The following is a 19052-nucleotide window of genomic DNA, read 5'->3' as shown; positions in this document are numbered from 1 at the left end:
TGTGACATAATTAAGTTCAATCAGAGCATCGTTTAAAACAAAATAGGTATGCCTTAGCAGCCAAACGAACATGAGAAAAACTGCACAACATTTGTAACTACTGGAACTATATGACCAAGTGGAATATGTTTCCTGTTCATCCCCAATCACTTCAATCGCTGGTTGTTTAGATTTAGCCTGTGTTTTTTTTGTCACAACTTGGTAAAGGAACATTTCAGCCATAAACAAGCGCTGAAAAGTTAATACCCGCCGACTGTGCCAAAACTGGGCCTGTAGTTGAGCCCTAATGAGGTTTTAAAAGCTTGTTGAAAGTGCCCAAGTTAGACCACCAGGCAATGGCACTATTTATGATGTTGTATTACCACCTGACCTCACCACAGATGCGGAGCTCGACTGGACATTCTGCCACTCTGGCATCTTTCCAGTCAACAGCAATGTAGTGGGCTGTGTTCACAGCTGGATGGGCTGCCATGACCCAACCACTAAAGCCCAATGTCTCCATCCTAGTTGCAACCTCCTGAAATCGAAGCAGGCTCGAACACAGCTGCCAGGAGTGAATTTGGTTTATTTTCCTGCCGTATAGGAATACAGACGCTCAGTGTGACCAGAGGCACCATTCACAAAATTAAAATACTATTAGATTTGTATTTAATATCCTGCGGTTAAAAAGGAAAAAAGAGAGCCATTGTGAGTACAAAATTATTTCAAAAACCTCCCTGAAAAAAAAAAAAAAAAAATCAACCTTTACTAAAAGGTAGACTGTTTTGGCAAGTAACTATTACCCGAATTTCACAGCATTGTTTGGCCATTTGCTTCTCAATACGAGATATAAGGCAATCTTTGCAAGTGCTTTATTATTAACATGGTCATTGCTTATGACACTGTGGCCCGTGCTCCCAAATGACTTATTAACTCCATACAGCAATGGAGGAAAAGCCAGGGTTCATTAAGAAGACTGAGAGGGAGCAGTAAACTTTTTTTGGGGAGGAAAAACAAAACTAGTGACCTGGTGATCTTGGGCAGGCAAGGACTTTAATGAAACATTTTGGCATGTGTTAACATTTTCCTGTAATTAGGGGCCAGATGTACAAATATCTGGTTGCAAAATACCATCCATAACTGCAACCCATATTTTTGCAACCAGTAAAGATTGTTAAGAACAGCACTATGTACCAATATGTTGGATCTTAAAACCTGAATAGTACCTAGTCAGTATCCGACCTACCTCGTGAACATTAATAAGGTAGACTGCAAATTGCAGCTCACTATGAGTATGATTGGATACCTTGATAAGGATGGTTGCCTGCTGGGGTCAGCAGATCACTACGTCTTTGATTGCATTTTAATAATGTAAACTTTTAAATGCAGACAGTTTCCCTAAAAGTAAACAGGACTGCGTTAAAAAATTAAAAGTTTACCTTTTTCTCTTTGTTTTAGAGTTTGCTGTGGCCATGTGGCCACTGCCTACTGCCAAACAATCTCTTTTTTTGACATTCACAAATGGAAAGCGTCCCTAGGGGACGCCTTCCCTTTTGAGAATGGGTTGCCATCTCAACTTGGGGGTCAATAACCTTTCAATAGTTTATGAACCAATTTCTAATTTCGGTCCTAAACCATTGATATATATGGATAGTAACAGCTACTTGGAAAGGACACCTACAACACGCCCCTTCCAAATAGCGATTCAATATCCATTTTAAACCCATTTTAAGAGCTGGTGAAAAGCATTAACGCCTAAAATGGTTTTAGTACATTTAGTTTTTCGATTACAAACTCCGAATCGTAGCATGTGACACCAAAAGGCTACTTCGTGAATCTGACCCTAGGTTCTGCAATGCACCAAGATTTGTTAAAAGAAAAGAAAAAAAAAAAAAAAAATATATATATATATATATATATATATATATATATATATATATATATATATATATATATATATGTTACGCTTGATGGAGGGAGTTCTTGTCCCTGCCAAAAAAAACAAAAACATGGCCGCAACTCTGATAAGATTAGATGCCAATCTCTCCAGACAGAGGCCACCAGACTCCAACTTTAGCTAGGGTAAATTACTCCAATCTCCACATAATACAATAAGAAACAAAGCCACTGCAATAGTGAAAAGAAATGCTCAGTATTCTATTGGCCCACCTATAAAATACTGATTTTCTTTTTACTCGCGCAGCAAAATAACATTCGTACTTCTGGACATCATCCGAGGTCGCAAGAAGAAAATTCTGGCCAACTGCAGTCAGATGTTGTAATGTCCTATTAATGACAATGATGTATATTGATGTCACTTGTCATTTTCTATAATCAGCAGAAGTTCTCTGATTTTTTTTTTTTTACTTGTGGACAAATGGCTCAATTGCCACTGGCCACAAATCATCTCCAACTGAACTTCTATCACTGCTAAAATATAAGGTATAGTAAAACACAATGGAGGAAGAGGAATAACAATCAAACATAATTAGACTGGTTATTGAAATGCACACCGTTCAGCAGTTTTGGTGCTCCTACTGCAGTTCTCAGATATGAAGACAGACCTCAAAGTCTGTGTACATAGAACTCTTAAGTGTTGCGACAAATGTCATTGATATGAACCAAGTATTACTCTAAGACTGTCATTCCATTGTAAAGTCTGTGTTCCAAAAACTGAGCTACTCAGAGCGGTATCATAAAAAACAAATGTATTTACTGTCACTACACTTAAGAAGATATGTAAAGAGGGGGCTTAGTATCCCCTCTCTAGGACACAGAACCAGAATAAAACAGCAGTGCTAGGCATAACTGGACCACTTTGAATAAATTGGCGCTGAAAAATTCAGAGAACATGCATTCTTTAATAAATAATAGACATAAAATATTGATAAAACGTGTAGGCAACTGCATTAACTTCGGAATGCAAAAAAGAATGACAAAAATGTCCAAGGAAGCAAAGCGAGTATAGAGACTAGAGGTGGTGGTCACAGTTGTTGGGGGGAAAAAAAAAAGGGAGCTCTGACCAGAGTAGAATGGAACCGCCGCTTAAAAAGGAAAAGCTGTTAAACAATAACGATAGAAAGAGTACCACCGCTAAAGATACAGTGGAAACAGGGCACAGAAAGAAAGACAGGGAGATTGATTGACTCAGAAACACAAAACAAAATGGAGACAGTATAGAAAGTTAGGCAGAAGATGAAAATCATGGACAGATCCAGATGATGACCCAGTAAAATAAACACAGGGTACTACTGAATTATGTACTGTAGCATTCGAGTAGCGATTAATACTAATGGTGTGGTCCCTCAGCGCACTACACATGCTACAGGAAACCGCCTTTACAACGCAGTAATTAGCATGCAGTGCTTTTACCACACATTTTTACCACAAGTTTTTACCATGCAAGCCTTTACTACGCATGGAAAGATTATTTAACGCAAGTATAGTTGTTTTTTGTGTGTGTTTGTGTGTGTCTCTGAAAATTTTACCAACTCCCACCATGGGTTGGTTAACCATTCACGAAAGTGGAAAGGTTCTTTTTATGCCTCTGGATGCTCTTAGATCAGTGGTTTCCAACCTGTTGTAATATTAACAGATTAGGTCCCCATTATTCAGTAATGACTGAATGGAGGGGTCCCCGATTTCCAATAATGATGCAGGCGGGCGTCCGTGGATTCCAGTAATAATAAAGTGGGGGGTCCACATAAATCAAAATGTTGAGAAACACTGTCCTAGACACTTAGACTAATAGCAAACTGGCTCTCTGTGAAATAGATGCCAACCTTTGGCAGACTAATTCCCAAAGATATCTTTAGCCACAATTCAACCAGGGACAGTACTCTGGGCAGACCAGCCTCGTTTCTGTGTGCCATTCTAAATCAAAGCACAATAGTGTACGTAACTCATTAGAAGCTTTGAGAAATTATGACACCACATGAAAGACTCCCTAACAAATAATTCGTGAATTTTTATAGTACTCGTTTGTGAATAAGATCGTTATCTTAACAGTTTGAAAATTCCAGAAAGTGATCATGCAGATTAAACAGTATACTAGAGCTGCAACTGAGTTCACTATAATACGTTAAATGAATATTCAAATAAAATATGCCTAGGACCATCTTCAGTAAAAAAAAGAAAAATAAATAATTAAAAATAATAATAATAATAATAATACAGCTCATTTCCATTATATTTTCTTTAGCGGCTTCCATGCATTTTTAAAAGGTATTTTATAGTTTGGATGGTAGATATTTAAAATGTATTTTTGATTCACTGTGAGTTTCATTCCTGGCACAACCTTCAGCAAAGATCAAATGGACACTGAGAGGAAGCCGAGCCTCCAAATAAAAAAGCCAGCTCCTGGCAGGGGCTCTGCATTATTCAACACGTCAAATTCTGCTGATAAAAGGATATCGTAGCCAAAGCGAATTATGTCGTTGAGTTTCAGGGTGATGTATTTCTGGTCCGGAATTCGCACATCATTCACAAAGGTCTAGGAAAAAAATACACAGAATGCCATAAAAAAACAAAGTAAAGGCCTCTCTGCAGTAAGAGCATATACGTTCTGCAACAAACAAGCCACTGTAAAAGAAAACAACTATCACGACATTCGTCAGTTACAGTAGTCACATTTAAGCGAAAGTGCTTCGTTGTGGCCTGGTATCATAATTAAGGGCCCCAAACTGCATTTTCATTTTAATGGGAGAAACTTCCAAAAATACAATAGAACACGGAGTCCAATCTTTTCTATGAAACATTTAAGTACATTATAAAGAGTTAAAGGGCTTGTCCTTTCCAACGTGACACCATCGTGCTCCTGTTTCTCCTTCTAGAATTAGAGCTAGATTCCCTATTTGGAAGCGGCTGTGAACTCTATAGAGGCAAAGTCACTCCACACATCCCTTTTACTTTTAATGCGATTTGTGGAATCAGCCTTGCTCGTCAGCATGGTAAAAGTCTGCAACACGCTACGGGGCTGAGTCTCTCAGCAGCAGACCAGCTGCAGAAAAAAATCATGCAGTACACCTCAATCCAACTCACTCAAATGTGCCCCACTACTATCCATCCAATCCAACCCACTTGACCACATCCAAAAACAGTCCACTCCAACCCACCCTAATTCAATCCGCCCAACCCACCCCAAACTAATTTGCCCCACTTCAGTTCGCCCCCTCTTATCAAAAACAATTTGCACCAATCCAAAGCAACCTGCCCCACTCTAATCCAAAACAATATGCCCAATTCCAATCCAAAACAATGTGCCCCACTTCAATCTGCCTCAATCCAAAACAATCTGCCCCAGTGCAATATGCTGCACTCCAATCCAAAACAATCTGCCCCACTCCTCTATCTGCCCCACTTCAATCCAAAACAATTTGTCCTATTCGAATATTCTCCATTCCAATCTGACCCACTCCAACGCACCACACCCCAGTCTTCCCCACTCCAATCAAAAACTGTCCTCCCCACTCAAAACTAAAACAATATGCCTCACTCCAATCCACCTCACCACACTACATGCCAATTCACCCACTCCAATCCACCTCAATCCCATCCAATCAACCCTACACCAACCCAATCCACCCTAATACAATCTGCACCACTCCAATCCAAAACAATCTGTCCCACTCCAATCCAGCTCACTCCAATCTGCCCCATCCCAATCCAAAACAATCTGCCCACTCCAATCCACAACAATCTGCCCCACTGCCCCACTTCAATCCAAAACAATCTGCCCAAACTCATTCCAAAATATCCTGCCCCACACCAATCCATTTCAACCTGCCCCACTTCAATCTACCCCAGTTTAATCTAAAAACAACCTGCCCCACTCCAACCAGCCCCACTCTAATGCTAAACAACCCACTCCAAACCAAAACCATCATCTGCCCCACTCCAATCCAATCCACCTCTTTTCAACCCAATCTAACCCACTCCATCCCAATTCACTCCACTCCAATCCACCCCATTACAACCTAATCCACACCACTCCAATCAGCCCCACCCCATTCCAATCCAATCCACACAAATCCAATCCACTCCAATCGAATCCAGCACAATCCACTCCAATCCACCCCAACCCTATCCACCCCACCCTAACCCAGACGACCGCAATCAAATCCACCATACTCAGTCCAATTCACCGAATCGCACCATAATCAAACCCACTCCGTCCAATCCACCTCACTCCACCCCAATCTGATATACCCCATCCCAGTCCACCGCACTCCAGTCCAGTCGAAAACAATCAGCCCCACTGAACTGAAAACAATCTGCCTCATTTCATTCCAAAACAACCAGCCCCAATCCAATCCATTTCAACCTGACCCACTCCAATCCATCACACTTTAATCCAAAACAACCTGCCCCATTCCAATGCTAAACAACCCACTCCAATCAAAAACATTCTGCCCCACTCCAATCCAACTCTCCTCACCTCAATCCAACCCACTCCATCTCAATTCACCCCACTCCAATCCACCACAATGCAGCCCACTACAACCCAGTCCACCCCACACCAATCCAATCCACACCATGCCAATCCAATCCACACCATGCCAATCCAATCCAGCCCAGTCCAATCCAATCCAATCCAGCCCAATCCAACCCAGTCCAATCCAGCCCAGTCCAATCCAGCCCAGTCCAGCCCAGCCCAATCCAGCCCAGCCCAATCCAGTCCAGTCCACACTACAGTCCGATCCACCCTATCCCAGTCCAATCCACTGCACTCCAATCCAGTCCATCCAGCCTACCCCACTACAATATACCCCAGCCTAATCCAATCCACCCTATCACAGTTCGCTTCACCCCAATCCAATCCACCCACTCCAATTCAAACCACCCTCCCAGTCCAATCTACTCCACCCACTCAAATCCACCCCAATACCATCCACCTCACCCCATTTCAATCCAATCTACCCCACACCAATCCACCCTGCTCCACTTAAGCCACCCCAAACCAATCCTCCCCATTTTACTCCAATCCACTCCTCCCTATTCCACCCCACTCAACTCTACAACACTGTCACGGAATCCTACTACCCTCTACTCAACTCTACGACACTCTGCTTTCCCACTCCACTCTGACACTCCATGCCGACACTCCATGCCACCAACCTTTAGCCATGCTAAACAGCAGCCACACTGGAGACAATATGGCAAGCCAATAGCTCTTGTATAGGTAAGACCTACTGGCTTTGCAAATGCTTGTTTTTATTTCTCAGTGCTTCCATTCCCTGATCAGCATAATTGACTCTTAGAACGGTTTACAAGCAGACTAGCCAGAACTAAACGCTACAGTAACAGTGGACATTTACAAATAAAATGGCAGGTGTTGCACATTGATTCCACCAATGAGTCCACCAAGATACTTTTTGTTTTTGAGCACCAGGTTTTTGACCTCTACTGTGGGCGAGTCGCTCTACCAGATTCCCACTAGGTTCATGGTAATTGGACTGACCGTGTTGACCAAACCTGTCCGCCTTTTAAGATAAGGCCTCTGCGCAGCTAGGCTAAGGAGTACCGGGTTGCCTACACTAGAAAACTTGTGCATATTACATGTGCGAGCTGCGCATATGAGACCACCAATATGGCAGCCTGGTAACTGCCCACGTGTAGCCCGGTGCAGAAGGGGATCTGAAAGGATAGGTGCTGACCTTGGGAAGACCTTAAAGTATTTAAAGTATTAGTGGGCATTCAGTCAGTCAATCAATCAATAAAATGTTTATTTCTGCCAAATATGGCCATAAAATACACAAGCCAATAAAAAACATGAAAATATATATATATATATATATATATATATATATATATATATATATAGGTTAGGCGCACACTGGTAGGCGCGCCATTACCCCTTTGCATGCTGGTCAACGTAGTGCATATTTTCACGCTAATTTCAAAGTTCATCAAAATGTTTACCAAAATTGGTGCAGCCATTGCTGAAGCTCTAGACACGTGTTTCTGGATTATTCCGTCATCAGTAGAGAATTATTCTGGGGTTGCTGGACATGCAGCCACAACTTTGTTCAGGTACTAATACCACTCTGTCACGCAGGAGCTCCAAAGCTCGTCAGCTTGTAGGCTCTCGGGAGCCTTTTTAAACAGTAAAAGGGGGGTAGGAGCAATTAAGGTGTCCAGTAACTCATATTCCTTCATGCAACTGGTTCTAGGCTTGACATATGCGAGTAAAACAATCAAACAAATTCAAGTACAAAAATACATCCCTTATACTGGCAAAGTGATGAAACCTAACACCACAAACAGGCATACAGCAGTGTTACAATTTCATTGATGCTGGTGTGATAAACACCCACTTGATGTTAGGGGTTGCACTATGCACCTGGGGGGATGGGGGGGCGGAGAAGCCCTCCATACACTTAGCCCGGTCCTGCTGACACATTGCTTTTTCCCCTGATTAAGAAAATAGTCTGATACAAAAACAGAACACTGGCTTGCTATGGGCACACTCATTCACACACATTAGCTTACCATGGGAGTTGGAAAGCTTTTCCTTTCTCTATGAATGCTGCGAATGTTTGGTGCACTCTGGGTGAGTGGTATTGTTCGCATTCATGTCCCCCTTCTGCCTCAGTGTCGTAAAGCGGTCCCAAACTCTCGCAAGAATGAGATCACGTGAACTCGAGATGGACGTTGTCTGTGCTTGGCTTATCTTGTTCTAGATTCTTGGGAGAAGGACTGTCCCCAAAACTGGCTCCATTGTTTTGCTCCGTGCCTCCCTGTGTAGCCTCCCTGTGCAGCATCGGTCATTTCCGAAGTTCCTTCGAAGCATTGCGGCCTTGCTGTTCTTTCCAGACGTCGCTCCTCCCTCGGCTTTGCAAAGTGAAGATTGCGGGTCATTATATCTTTTCCTCTTCTTCTTTCCCGGGGCATTCATTGCCCCACCTTGTAATTCAAGTCAGTGCAGTGTGCCCAAACCACCTGTCAAACGTGTTTTGGAGGAAGCCCACACCATACACAATATACTAGAAAACAACACAAGACTATTGTGTATGCTGTTGCTGGTTAAATCATTTGTTTTTGCTTTGCCTCGGACCTGGGACATCACTGACTAAGGTCCTCTCGATCATGGCTTGAGACTTTGTTTTTCTTGGCATTATAATATCCCCACAAGTATTAACAGGGGACCCTAGTGATTGCTATAGTCATACTGCAATGATAAATCTTTTGACTGAAAGATAGAATTAACAACTATTTATTTCTCATTATGTTGATTAGTGGCGAGTGAAACAATGCATGCATTGGGGGTGGCAAGATTTGCATGGGGTCTGTGTTGTGTCTTTTGGGGGTTCTTACTTATTTCTTGCGTTTTTTTGTTTTTCTTGAAAGATGCTGTTTTGGAGCACAGTGGAGAAGAGGGTCCTTGTGTGGGAAGCCAGTGTATCCCGGAGGATCTTTGTCCTGCTCCCCAATTTATCCCCTGTCCCCTTTTTAAGGCTACTTACCCATGCTAAGTATTATTGAGGGCACTTGGGGATTTAGCCTACAGGTGAAAGGAGAGACTGTCTGTTTCTGCGGATTCTGTTCTATGGTTTGCTAAGTGTGGTACTTGACACTTGATACATGGTTCTGATAAACACCATGCGCCCCTCAACCTCTAGAAGATCACCAGCCTGTATAACTCTTACAAGCAGACATGTCCAACCTCAGTCCAAAAGGGAAGGATAATCGCCAGATTTAAATAGATCCACAAGACACATTTATAGCCATTGAATCTAAATTGTCCCAGTTTACATATTGAAATCTAATCCACATACAGCAGTTCTGGACCGACCTTAGATACTCTTGTTCTATAAAAGTGAACTTAGGCTCTCTCATATAAACACTATAATAATTTGTTAACTTAAAAATTTTTAAAACTGTTTTGTTTATGGTGAAATCCCAAAAAGGTAGGGAAAGCCGTTATTTTGTACAATCAAATCAACCATCCGGCATCTGATCCTGATACATCTTGCTTATCCAGCCAGCAACACGTTTTCCTTCACACTGGTTTAACAATGTCGGAGTGGGTCAACATTACCAAGCTGTGCCTTCTAACAGACAGCAATACAATAAAATGGGGCTCGCAGGTATTCTCCAGTAATCAATTCCTGACTCACTGCCTACAGCAACAATGTACATTTCCTGACTGAATGCAATAAAAACTAAGCAAACCTTTCAGACATCAAGAACGCCAGATTTTATTCTTATCTGTTCAAAGTCTCCTTTGAGAAGAAGCTGCTATTGAAATTCTGAAAACCGCACAACCCCAGAACCTGCCTCAAGGTTATTTTCTAAGAGTTAGATGGAATTGCTTTCGAAATCAAGAATATTCCCAATCCCTACAATCAGAATATCCGAGATAAATTAAGCACGCATTAAAACAGAATTCATCAACGAACTGACAATCTGAGTTGGAAAAAAAAAGTAATCTCTTGCAAAGCCAATGAGCTCGGCTTGATTTCTAGTTGTGACAAAAACATTTGAAAATCACTTTTAAAAAGCCTGCTGTGGCGAAATGGTGCAATAAGAAAAGCACTGATAAACTAATAGGACTCTGCTCTAAAATGATGAGTTATTGGCTTTGCTAATACTTTTTTCCGGCTCACCATCTTGGAATGGGTTTTCTATTACAAAAACTTATTCAAAGTAGTTAATTGCGTTTTGCAATTCAGGTATTCCATGAGGAAAAATGATACACTAACAGCTAATAACATGTGGAGAGATAAAAGTACTCCTCTTAGCACAGCCAAAGTCCACTCGATGTACATTTTGAAGACCTGGTAACAATAGGTCAAGCAGACACCTGTGCTGTCCAGCCTGAACATGTTAGTCTAGTAGCAGTGAGCTCTTTCAGCCTCATCAGTAACTAGTTCAAGAAGCTGATAAAGAACAATGGTTAGGTTCTACATGCATCTAAGGGAGACTTTACTAAACAGAGCCATAAAGAACATTATTTGTCTTTGAAATCATTAAATAGGACCATGTCAGTATTTCCTGAACCAACAACGAGTATATTTTAGCTTACAAGAAGAAAAAAATGGATTCCTACTCTGAGCACACTTACCTACAGATTGAATGAGTGTCACAATAGGATAACTCAAAAATACTCAGAATTAATTATGGCTTATGAGACAACTCCTTTCATTTATTTGTTTGTAAATGACTTAAGTTTCAATAAATATATTTTTAAGTACTTGTCTTAAGTTTAACTTTACACGTTTGCCATTGGTTAACTCACAATAAGATGTCTTTGCAAATATGCGCTGTTTCTTTAACTGTAACAGTAGGTAATTTACCGCTTCGCCTTCCTTCTGTCCAAAACTATAGTTTCTTGATAGCAAAAATAAAGCACTTGCTTGCCTTGGTGTGCATGGAAAACCTTTACAAAAGAAAACATTTTCTCTATTTCTTCTTTTTTTAGGGGCGAGTACAAAGCGCTCCGTCCGTGTTGTAATCTCTCTTTGGGCTTCAAACCACACCCATGTCACATCAGTCTCTTTCATTGGTTCGTGGGCTTGCCTTTTAAAATCTGCTTGCTTTCATTAGTGAAAGGCATGCATAAGTCATGCCTTTTCCTGTGTTTGGCCCTCCTCGAGCGCAGCGACCAGGTACTGAAAACATACAGGCTCCACGTTTTTCGTCCGGTTTCTGGACTACTTTTTCTCTTTTTTTCGCAGCACGATCTCGCTGGGCAGAAGTCGAGAGATTTTCATGACATTGACCCTGTTACATAGTTAGTTGCACTTTTGCCGGTAACATAGATAATTGCACTTTTGCCTGTTACATGGATCATTGCACTTTTGCTGATAGGTTTCACTATGAGCAAACTTTTATTTCCCTTTGTGTGTCTGCTTTGCACTGATGGTGGCCGTCAGCTCGCTTATGTGAAACTTTTACTTTTCAGTTAATATGGCAAGAAAAGTCTAGTTAGTTATGTGAAATTGTTTTATTTTAATATTCAATTTATGTGGCAAGAAACGCCCGGTTAGGAGTTTGCAATGCTAATTGCTCTAGCACAAGGAAACGCAAGTCCCATTGCATTGCAAATGCTTGTTTCTATTGTATTGGAAGAAATCCTCACGCTACAACCACTGCTGCTTAACCCTCAAAGGTTGTAAATAATGCAAGAGATTCTATGTCAGGACCGGAGGCTCGGATTATGCTCAACTCTTCCTTTAATTTCTACTCAGCAGCCTTAATAAACAAACATTAACATGTAAAGACATATAAAAGAACACAAAGCCCCAAAGTCTTTGCTGCAGTGTACAGAGATACAGTCCCATACATATAGCCATCGAGGACCGCACTTTCTTTGTTGCTCAGCAGCCGTTCTCCTTTTTTACGCATGCTTTTGTATTTCAAACCATTTGCATATATGTAACTGTGTGCCCTTCCTCATTGTTATAATTTTTATTGCAAGTTTTATTCTAAAGTCTGTTGTATGCTTTGCTATTATTTTCCAGCTTTCTGTTACAGGTGCCTTTGCTCCCTATCACACGTTCGGACGCCGCTGTCCTACGGAATATCAGCGACCTCTGCGCGCGTTGCTCTGAGTGACAGGCAGCTTCACTGAGTCTGCCGGAGTACCTCGGGCATTCTTCCCTTCCCTTACGCGACGGCCCCTGGCGAGCGCACCACTCTTGACGTGTGCCATTTTTGGCGGGGCTATTAGTCAATTGCAGTGTTCTCCGAGGACCAGCCTGAAGGCGTGGGAGGCCCTTTCACATTCTGCACATTCCTCGAATTCCTGGGCTGACGCGTCCCTGCTGATTCCTTCTGTGTTCAGCAGCGATCGTGCGCCATCCCACGGAGTTCACCTTCTATCACCTTTAACCCATTACACGCTCCAGATAAGCCATTTTACTCCGCGGAGCTCGTCCTTTTCCTGCCCATTATTATTTAGAAGGCAGCTGTTCATATTTTCCCTTCTTGCCAATAAGCCTTGACAAAGCCAAGAGTTGTTTTGCCAGTGCTATTTGTCAGGCTTATAACAAACAAGCATTGGCTTAGGTAAATCTGGTTGCTGAGCCAGGTCTGTCCAAGGGGTTTCTTTCTTCCTCCTTGACTGTAATATGCTATACCTAATATGGCCATTCTGATTAATACAAGTTGGGAATCGGTGGAAGAGACCCTTCCCTCTTACTTATTGATGAGGAGTCGGTGGATGTAATTGATGCATCTGGTGGTTGCTAAAGCCTTATAACCCCTGAGTCAGCAACTGCTACAGCTGGCATTCCGAAGTTTCTTTACAACCTCGGTTGGGGAAGGTCCAAGGCCTCTGCAGCCTCTCAATGCACAAGGGCCTTTGAAATCAGCTATTCCAAACACCACTGCTAAAGCACCAACTTCCTCTTGCAATGCTTTCAAGGGTTAACGCTAAGTGTTTTTTTTTGTTTTTTAAAGACATCTGGACCAAGAACCACGAACGGCTACCCAACCTGTGTTTACCCCCAAAGACAATTCCTGTTCCCCCCGGTGGACAGATGACAATGCTGGGGACAATTCAGATAACCCTGATGGGGACCCTGAGGATGAGCCGGGCCCGGGTAGACCATGGAGGCCAGAAGGTGATGCCAAGAGAGCCAGGCTGGAGGATGTTGATGATGACGGCGACAAGGACACTGGTGTGCCGGGGATGTTCTACCCCAAAGACATTTACCATCTTCCCTCAGCGGATTAGGTTGCAGCGGAAAAGGTGGCACAGTGCATTGTCAGCCAGATACGCAACCTCGTAGGCCAAGATGTGTTGGGCCGCCTTACAGCAGAATGCCCAAGACCCTCTCTGGCCAATAAAGTCACCTCCACACCAGAGATTGATTCCAAGATGGTGACATTTATCGCCAAATTCATTAAAGGCCCTAAAAAAGGTCTTGATCGATCCTTGCAGGCTTGCCAGGATAAGGTCCTGGATGTCCTGCGACCTCTTATGAAGATCCTGGATATGGCGGAATATGCATTGAGACAGGAAACCTCATCAACCCCACAGTCCTTTCCGGATGCGTCTAGTGTGCTTTGTGTTTTCTGGGCAATGCGAACGGAGCCCTCTCCAGGGAGAGGAGACATGCTCTTTTGATTAAAATAGAACCCCGATTGGGCGAATTGGCCTCTACAGAGGCGGGTCCTGTCGCAAACGGGGTCTCTTTGAGGATCCCATTATTAAGGAGCTTCACCGCTTTCCCAATACCCTCTCCTTTCCAGGTAAGGCAGTGATCTATTAAAACATCTACAACCAACACATTTTTGACGGGCCGGAAGAGAAAGGGGGTGCTCCTCCGGCCACTCCCTCACAAACCCCCAAAGGCCACAAACAAAGAGATCCATGCAGTGGCAGGATCAGAAGAGCTTCGGAGGTTTCTACCCCACACAAGGACGCGGCAGAGGATGTGGCGACAGAGGACAATTTAGTGGAGAAAGCAACACACCGGTAACTGGTAAGCTGTACCCCTTCTTTCCCTTGCGTGGTGGTGGGGGGGGGGGGGGGGGGGGGACTTCAGTGGTTTACATAAAAGTGGACATCCATCATAGGGGATGTTTGGGTCCTCCAAACTATTCAAGGTTTTCAGATAGAACTTTACTGAACCCTAGTCCAACAGGTTTATCCATGACCTATGGTGTTTTCAAGAGAAGATTCATGGGTGGTGGATCATGAGGTTGACAAGCTTGTAAGCTTGTCAGGAAAGGGGCAATAGCCCACTCGACATTCTACCTGAAAGGGTTTGTGAGCAATATGTTTCTTGTTGAGAAGAAGGACAAAGGCTTCTGACCTATTATCAACCTCAAGTCTTTCAACAAGTGGGTGGTGTATCGCCATTCAAAAATGGAGGGTATTCACCCCATCAGGGACATCCTTATACCAAACGACTGGTTAGTGAGACTGGACATAAAGGATGCCTGTTTTACCATGCCCATCTTCCTGCCTCACAGACGGTTCCCTTCAATTCGAATGGGGCGGTCAGGTTTACGAATTCACACGCCTTCCCTCTGGACTGTCCTCGGCACATTGGTGTTTCACCAAGGTGATGAGACCGGTTATGGAATGGCTGCGGGCCAGGGGAGTCAGACTCATCGTCTATTTAGACTATGGTCTTTTGATTCACCAGAACAGGGAGACTCTCCTACAACAACTGGATGTGACCAAAACCCTCCTACAAGACCTGGGTTTCCTCCTGAACGGTGAAAAGTCGGAGATCACCCCAGCCCAACTAATGCTTCTTCTGGGGTTTGAGATAGACACGGTACAACAGAACCTTCTCCTTCCCCAGAAGAAAATGGCGTTGATTTGCAGGGAGCTGTGGAGAACACTAGAAAGTGAAAATTTCTTTACACCACCTTGCCAGGATAGTGGGCCTCCTGTCATCATCCATTTAGGTGATTTTTCCAAGGCCCCTACACTATCGGGCACTCCACAACCTGAACGCTCCACAAATCTTAAAGTATGCCCAGCAGATCCTCCTCTGTCCGGACAGTCGCACAGATCTTCATTGGTGGGTCGATCATATTCATGCCTGGAAATGACAGAGCCATTTTCGGGTCCGCTCCAGATCTAGTCCGAGTCTGATGCCAGTCGGCAGGGATGGGGCGATCGCTGTGGAGATATTACCACAGGAGGTCAGAACAAGAACAATCTCTCCATACTAACTGTCTGGAGCTCCTGGCATGCTCTTTTGCCATTTAGAGCCACGCAACCAACAGAATGTTGTGTTCCATTTTTCTGAAGATGGACAACGTTTCTGCAGTAAGCTATAGCAATCATCTGGGGGCACAAGATCCAAGGTACTGGCTGACTTGGCCAAGGATTTCTGGGCCTATTGTCTCCAACACAACCTGTCAGTGACAGCGGAATATCTTCCCCAGAGTCTGAATCAGATGGCAGATTGGCAAGCTCGTCATCTAAAGGACTACAAGCAACTGGAAATTGGATCCAGTCCTCTTTTAACAGATCATGGCCCGGTGGGATCCTTATCAAGTGGACCTGTTTGGTCCCGCCTCAACCACCAACTACCCCGATTTTTCAGCTGGCAGCCAGACCCTTTGGCGGAGGCGATCTATGCTTTTCTACAGGATTGGTCCTAGTTTCTGGGTTATGCATTTCCCCTCTTTTTAATGATAACCAGACTGTCGACCTTGGTCAGGCATCAGAAAGTACAGGTGATCCTGGTGCAACCGCCCTGCAGAGCCTGGTTTCCAGTTAATCTGGAACTTTCCCTGGCTTCTCCAATCCAACTTCTCCAGACCCCTCAGATATTAAGGGACCTACACGGCAACTCACATCCACTGGTTCAGGAAGGCAATCTCACTCTGATGGTGTGGAGGATTTCAGGGCTCGCTGGGAAGTCCCAGGCCTTTCGACACACGCTGCATCCCTTATCAAATGTGCCTGGCCTGACTCTACAGTCCAGAAATATGGCTTTGCCTGTCGTAGATGGTTATGCTGGTATTTGAGACAGGATTTGGATCCCGTGGAGGCAGATGTAGTTCAGGTGGTCAATTTCCTGTCTGATTTGGCGGACAAAGGGTTGCCCTATCGTACAATAAACACATGCAGATCAACTAATTCTGTGGGCCACACTCCCCTTCATGTCGTCTCAATAGGGGAGCACCCTTTGGGGGTGTCTCCTCAAAGGCATTTGGTTATCACTCGCTCCAGAGATCACGATACTCCTCACTCTGGGACGTTAATGTAGTATTACAAACCCTTCAGTCTTGGCAAGACAATCAGTACCTCTCTTGTAAAGAAATTTCTGGTAAGTTGGCTATGGTATTAGGTATAATCTCATCCAAAAGTGTGTCAGATGTTCGGGCCTTGGATATCTCGGCACGTATGTTCACTCTGGGAGGAGTTTCCTTTACGATCTTGAGACAAACCAAATTCAATACCACAGTGGTCCATTACCCCTCTTTTCCTGACACTCCTAACTTATGTGTGGTCCATTGTTTGAGAGCGTATGAGACCATGACCAAAGAGTATCACCCAGCTGGGTGAGCTCAATTGTTCATCTCTCTCAACAAACCCTTTAAACCAGTGTCATCTTCTACCATCACCCGTTGCGTTCGATGGGCATTGATACATCCTCTTTTGGCACTCACTCTACAATCGGTGCCATGGTTTTTAAAGTTTTTTCTCTTGGAGGTAAGGTAGGAGGCATTCTTAGAGCAGCTGATTGGTCATCGGAATCAACCTTGAAGCCTTTCTATTTCAAGCCAATTCCCAGCATGGCTGCTCTTGTCGTCAATCAGCTTTAAACTAGCATAAACCGAGCCTCCAGTCCTGCGCTATAATGTAAAATATCCTAGTTATCATGAAGGAAAGTTTCAATTCTATTAAGGACACGGAGGCGAGTATTACCCCTCCCAACATTTCTCTCTACATGTTCACCTTCCTGACAGTTTGTCAATTCAATGTGAGGATAACTATACACTGTTTGATGTTCTATGGTGTCAATGTATGCTGTGTATAACACAGAGTTTTATTTTCTTGGTACAGTTCATTACCCTTTTTTCTCTGCTCCTTGTCAATTCTGTTCGATTGCTAGTGATTCATAATTTCAGGTTATTGATTTCAGATTTGGTTTATATCTGCTTTTTTGTTTGTTTTTCTTTCTCGGGATTGGATCAAAAATAGGATTCTTGAAAGGCACTGGGGATCAGCCAGGATGCTCGAAGTAAGAGGAAGTGAGGTCCTGGATGTCTGTATTTATGGGACTGTATCTCAATGGTTGTTTTCACTGCAGCAAAGACTTTTGGGCTTCGTAGTCTTTGATATGTTAATGTTTGTTTATTAAGGCTGCTGAGTGGAAATTAAAGGAAGAGTTAATCATAATCATCGCCTCCGCATCCTTAGCAGAATTGAAACATTCCTTCATCCTCATAGGAAATTTTACATTCTTCATTAAGAATGTCAGATGCAGCATCCACAGCATTAAAACAATCAAATTATCCCTTATAACACAGATCATTTACCATCAAAATTTAACAAAAGGATCAAATGATGCCATAGGAGAAAGTAATAGTTGTGTATCTAAACAAAGTTTCAAAATGGCAGAACTAAGCATGCTGATGGAGCTGTCCATTTACATGTGTAGATTTACATGTCCGGCCTCAATTAAGATTCACAAAATAAATATCCATAGAACGCTCAATCCCACCAAAAAAGATTATTATTTAATTCCAGGCTACCTAACCAAACTTCAGACTAACTGTCATATCATTAAAAGGTAAAAATTTTAACAAGAAAAAGATCTCTGTCCATGTCATCCCTTCTTGTAAAAGGAGGGCGAGGGAGCACATTGTAACACATTAAATTGGGAGTCATTTGTGGGAGCTATGCATGTGCAGCGTAAATGCATAGATAATCCTTTTAAATTATATTTTATATGACACACAAGTTGTTTTTATTACCTGATTTATATATTAATCATTTTGTATTGGTTTAATGATCTGTACAAAAAATGAATTTCTAAAATAATCAGTACCCTACAATTCCACAGACTTCATTTCAACCTCTTCCCTTCCTGCAGTTACAAAAAAAAAAAAAATATTAACACCACCATACTGAAAATGCACCCCACTACAACTTGTAGGTCTAAAAGAAAAGAAATGTAAACTTCAATCCTGCCAGCTAGACCAGTTTTCATGTTGGAGGTTTTTTAAATTTCATAGTAAGGAAAAATATACTGAATACAAAAAATCCACAACTACAAGCAATGAAAGTACTGCCCAGCATGAAAGCAAGAAAAAGTATTCTTCGTAAATAATCTAGCTTTTACGGTTCACTTGTTAAGGCAGTAGCAAACAAAGAAAGTAAAGAATTACACTCTGTGACCACAACAAACCATTCAATCAACGTTTCACTACTTACCCCATTTAAGCTCCCGAGATCCTTAACCCAGTGCTCATCCTTTTCGATGTCATAGTTGATCACAGCGTGCTGCTTGTCTACACTACGGGACTGAAAGCACAGCAATAATTAGATAGATGTTCATCAATCCATATTCAGCAATTAAATATTTCCAGCTCCAATCCCATTATAAAACAGGCAAGGAACATACCAGTGTTAATGCCATATAAATGTA

The 19052-nt window shown here is 42.7% G+C and overlaps 1 protein-coding gene across 2 annotated transcripts in view; it reads right to left on the bottom strand.

Annotated features, from left to right (window-relative positions):
- The window catches only part of CEP170B (centrosomal protein 170B), a 365718-nt gene that overhangs the window by 208400 nt on the left and 138266 nt on the right, over positions 1-19052 (bottom strand). For both annotated transcript variants that reach the window (XM_069207322.1, XM_069207323.1), the window contains exons 3-4: positions 18839-18928; positions 4393-4471 (exon numbers count right to left, since the gene is read on the bottom strand). In XM_069207322.1, coding sequence (XP_069063423.1) covers positions 4393-4471; positions 18839-18928 — 169 coding nt within the window. The remainder of the gene's footprint in view (positions 1-4392; positions 4472-18838; positions 18929-19052) is intronic.

The sequence above is a fragment of the Pleurodeles waltl genome, chromosome 9 (assembly GCF_031143425.1).
Source record: "Pleurodeles waltl isolate 20211129_DDA chromosome 9, aPleWal1.hap1.20221129, whole genome shotgun sequence".
Classification (NCBI taxonomy): domain Eukaryota; kingdom Metazoa; phylum Chordata; class Amphibia; order Caudata; family Salamandridae; genus Pleurodeles; species Pleurodeles waltl.
This window is presented reverse-complemented; position numbering and strand designations above follow the sequence as displayed.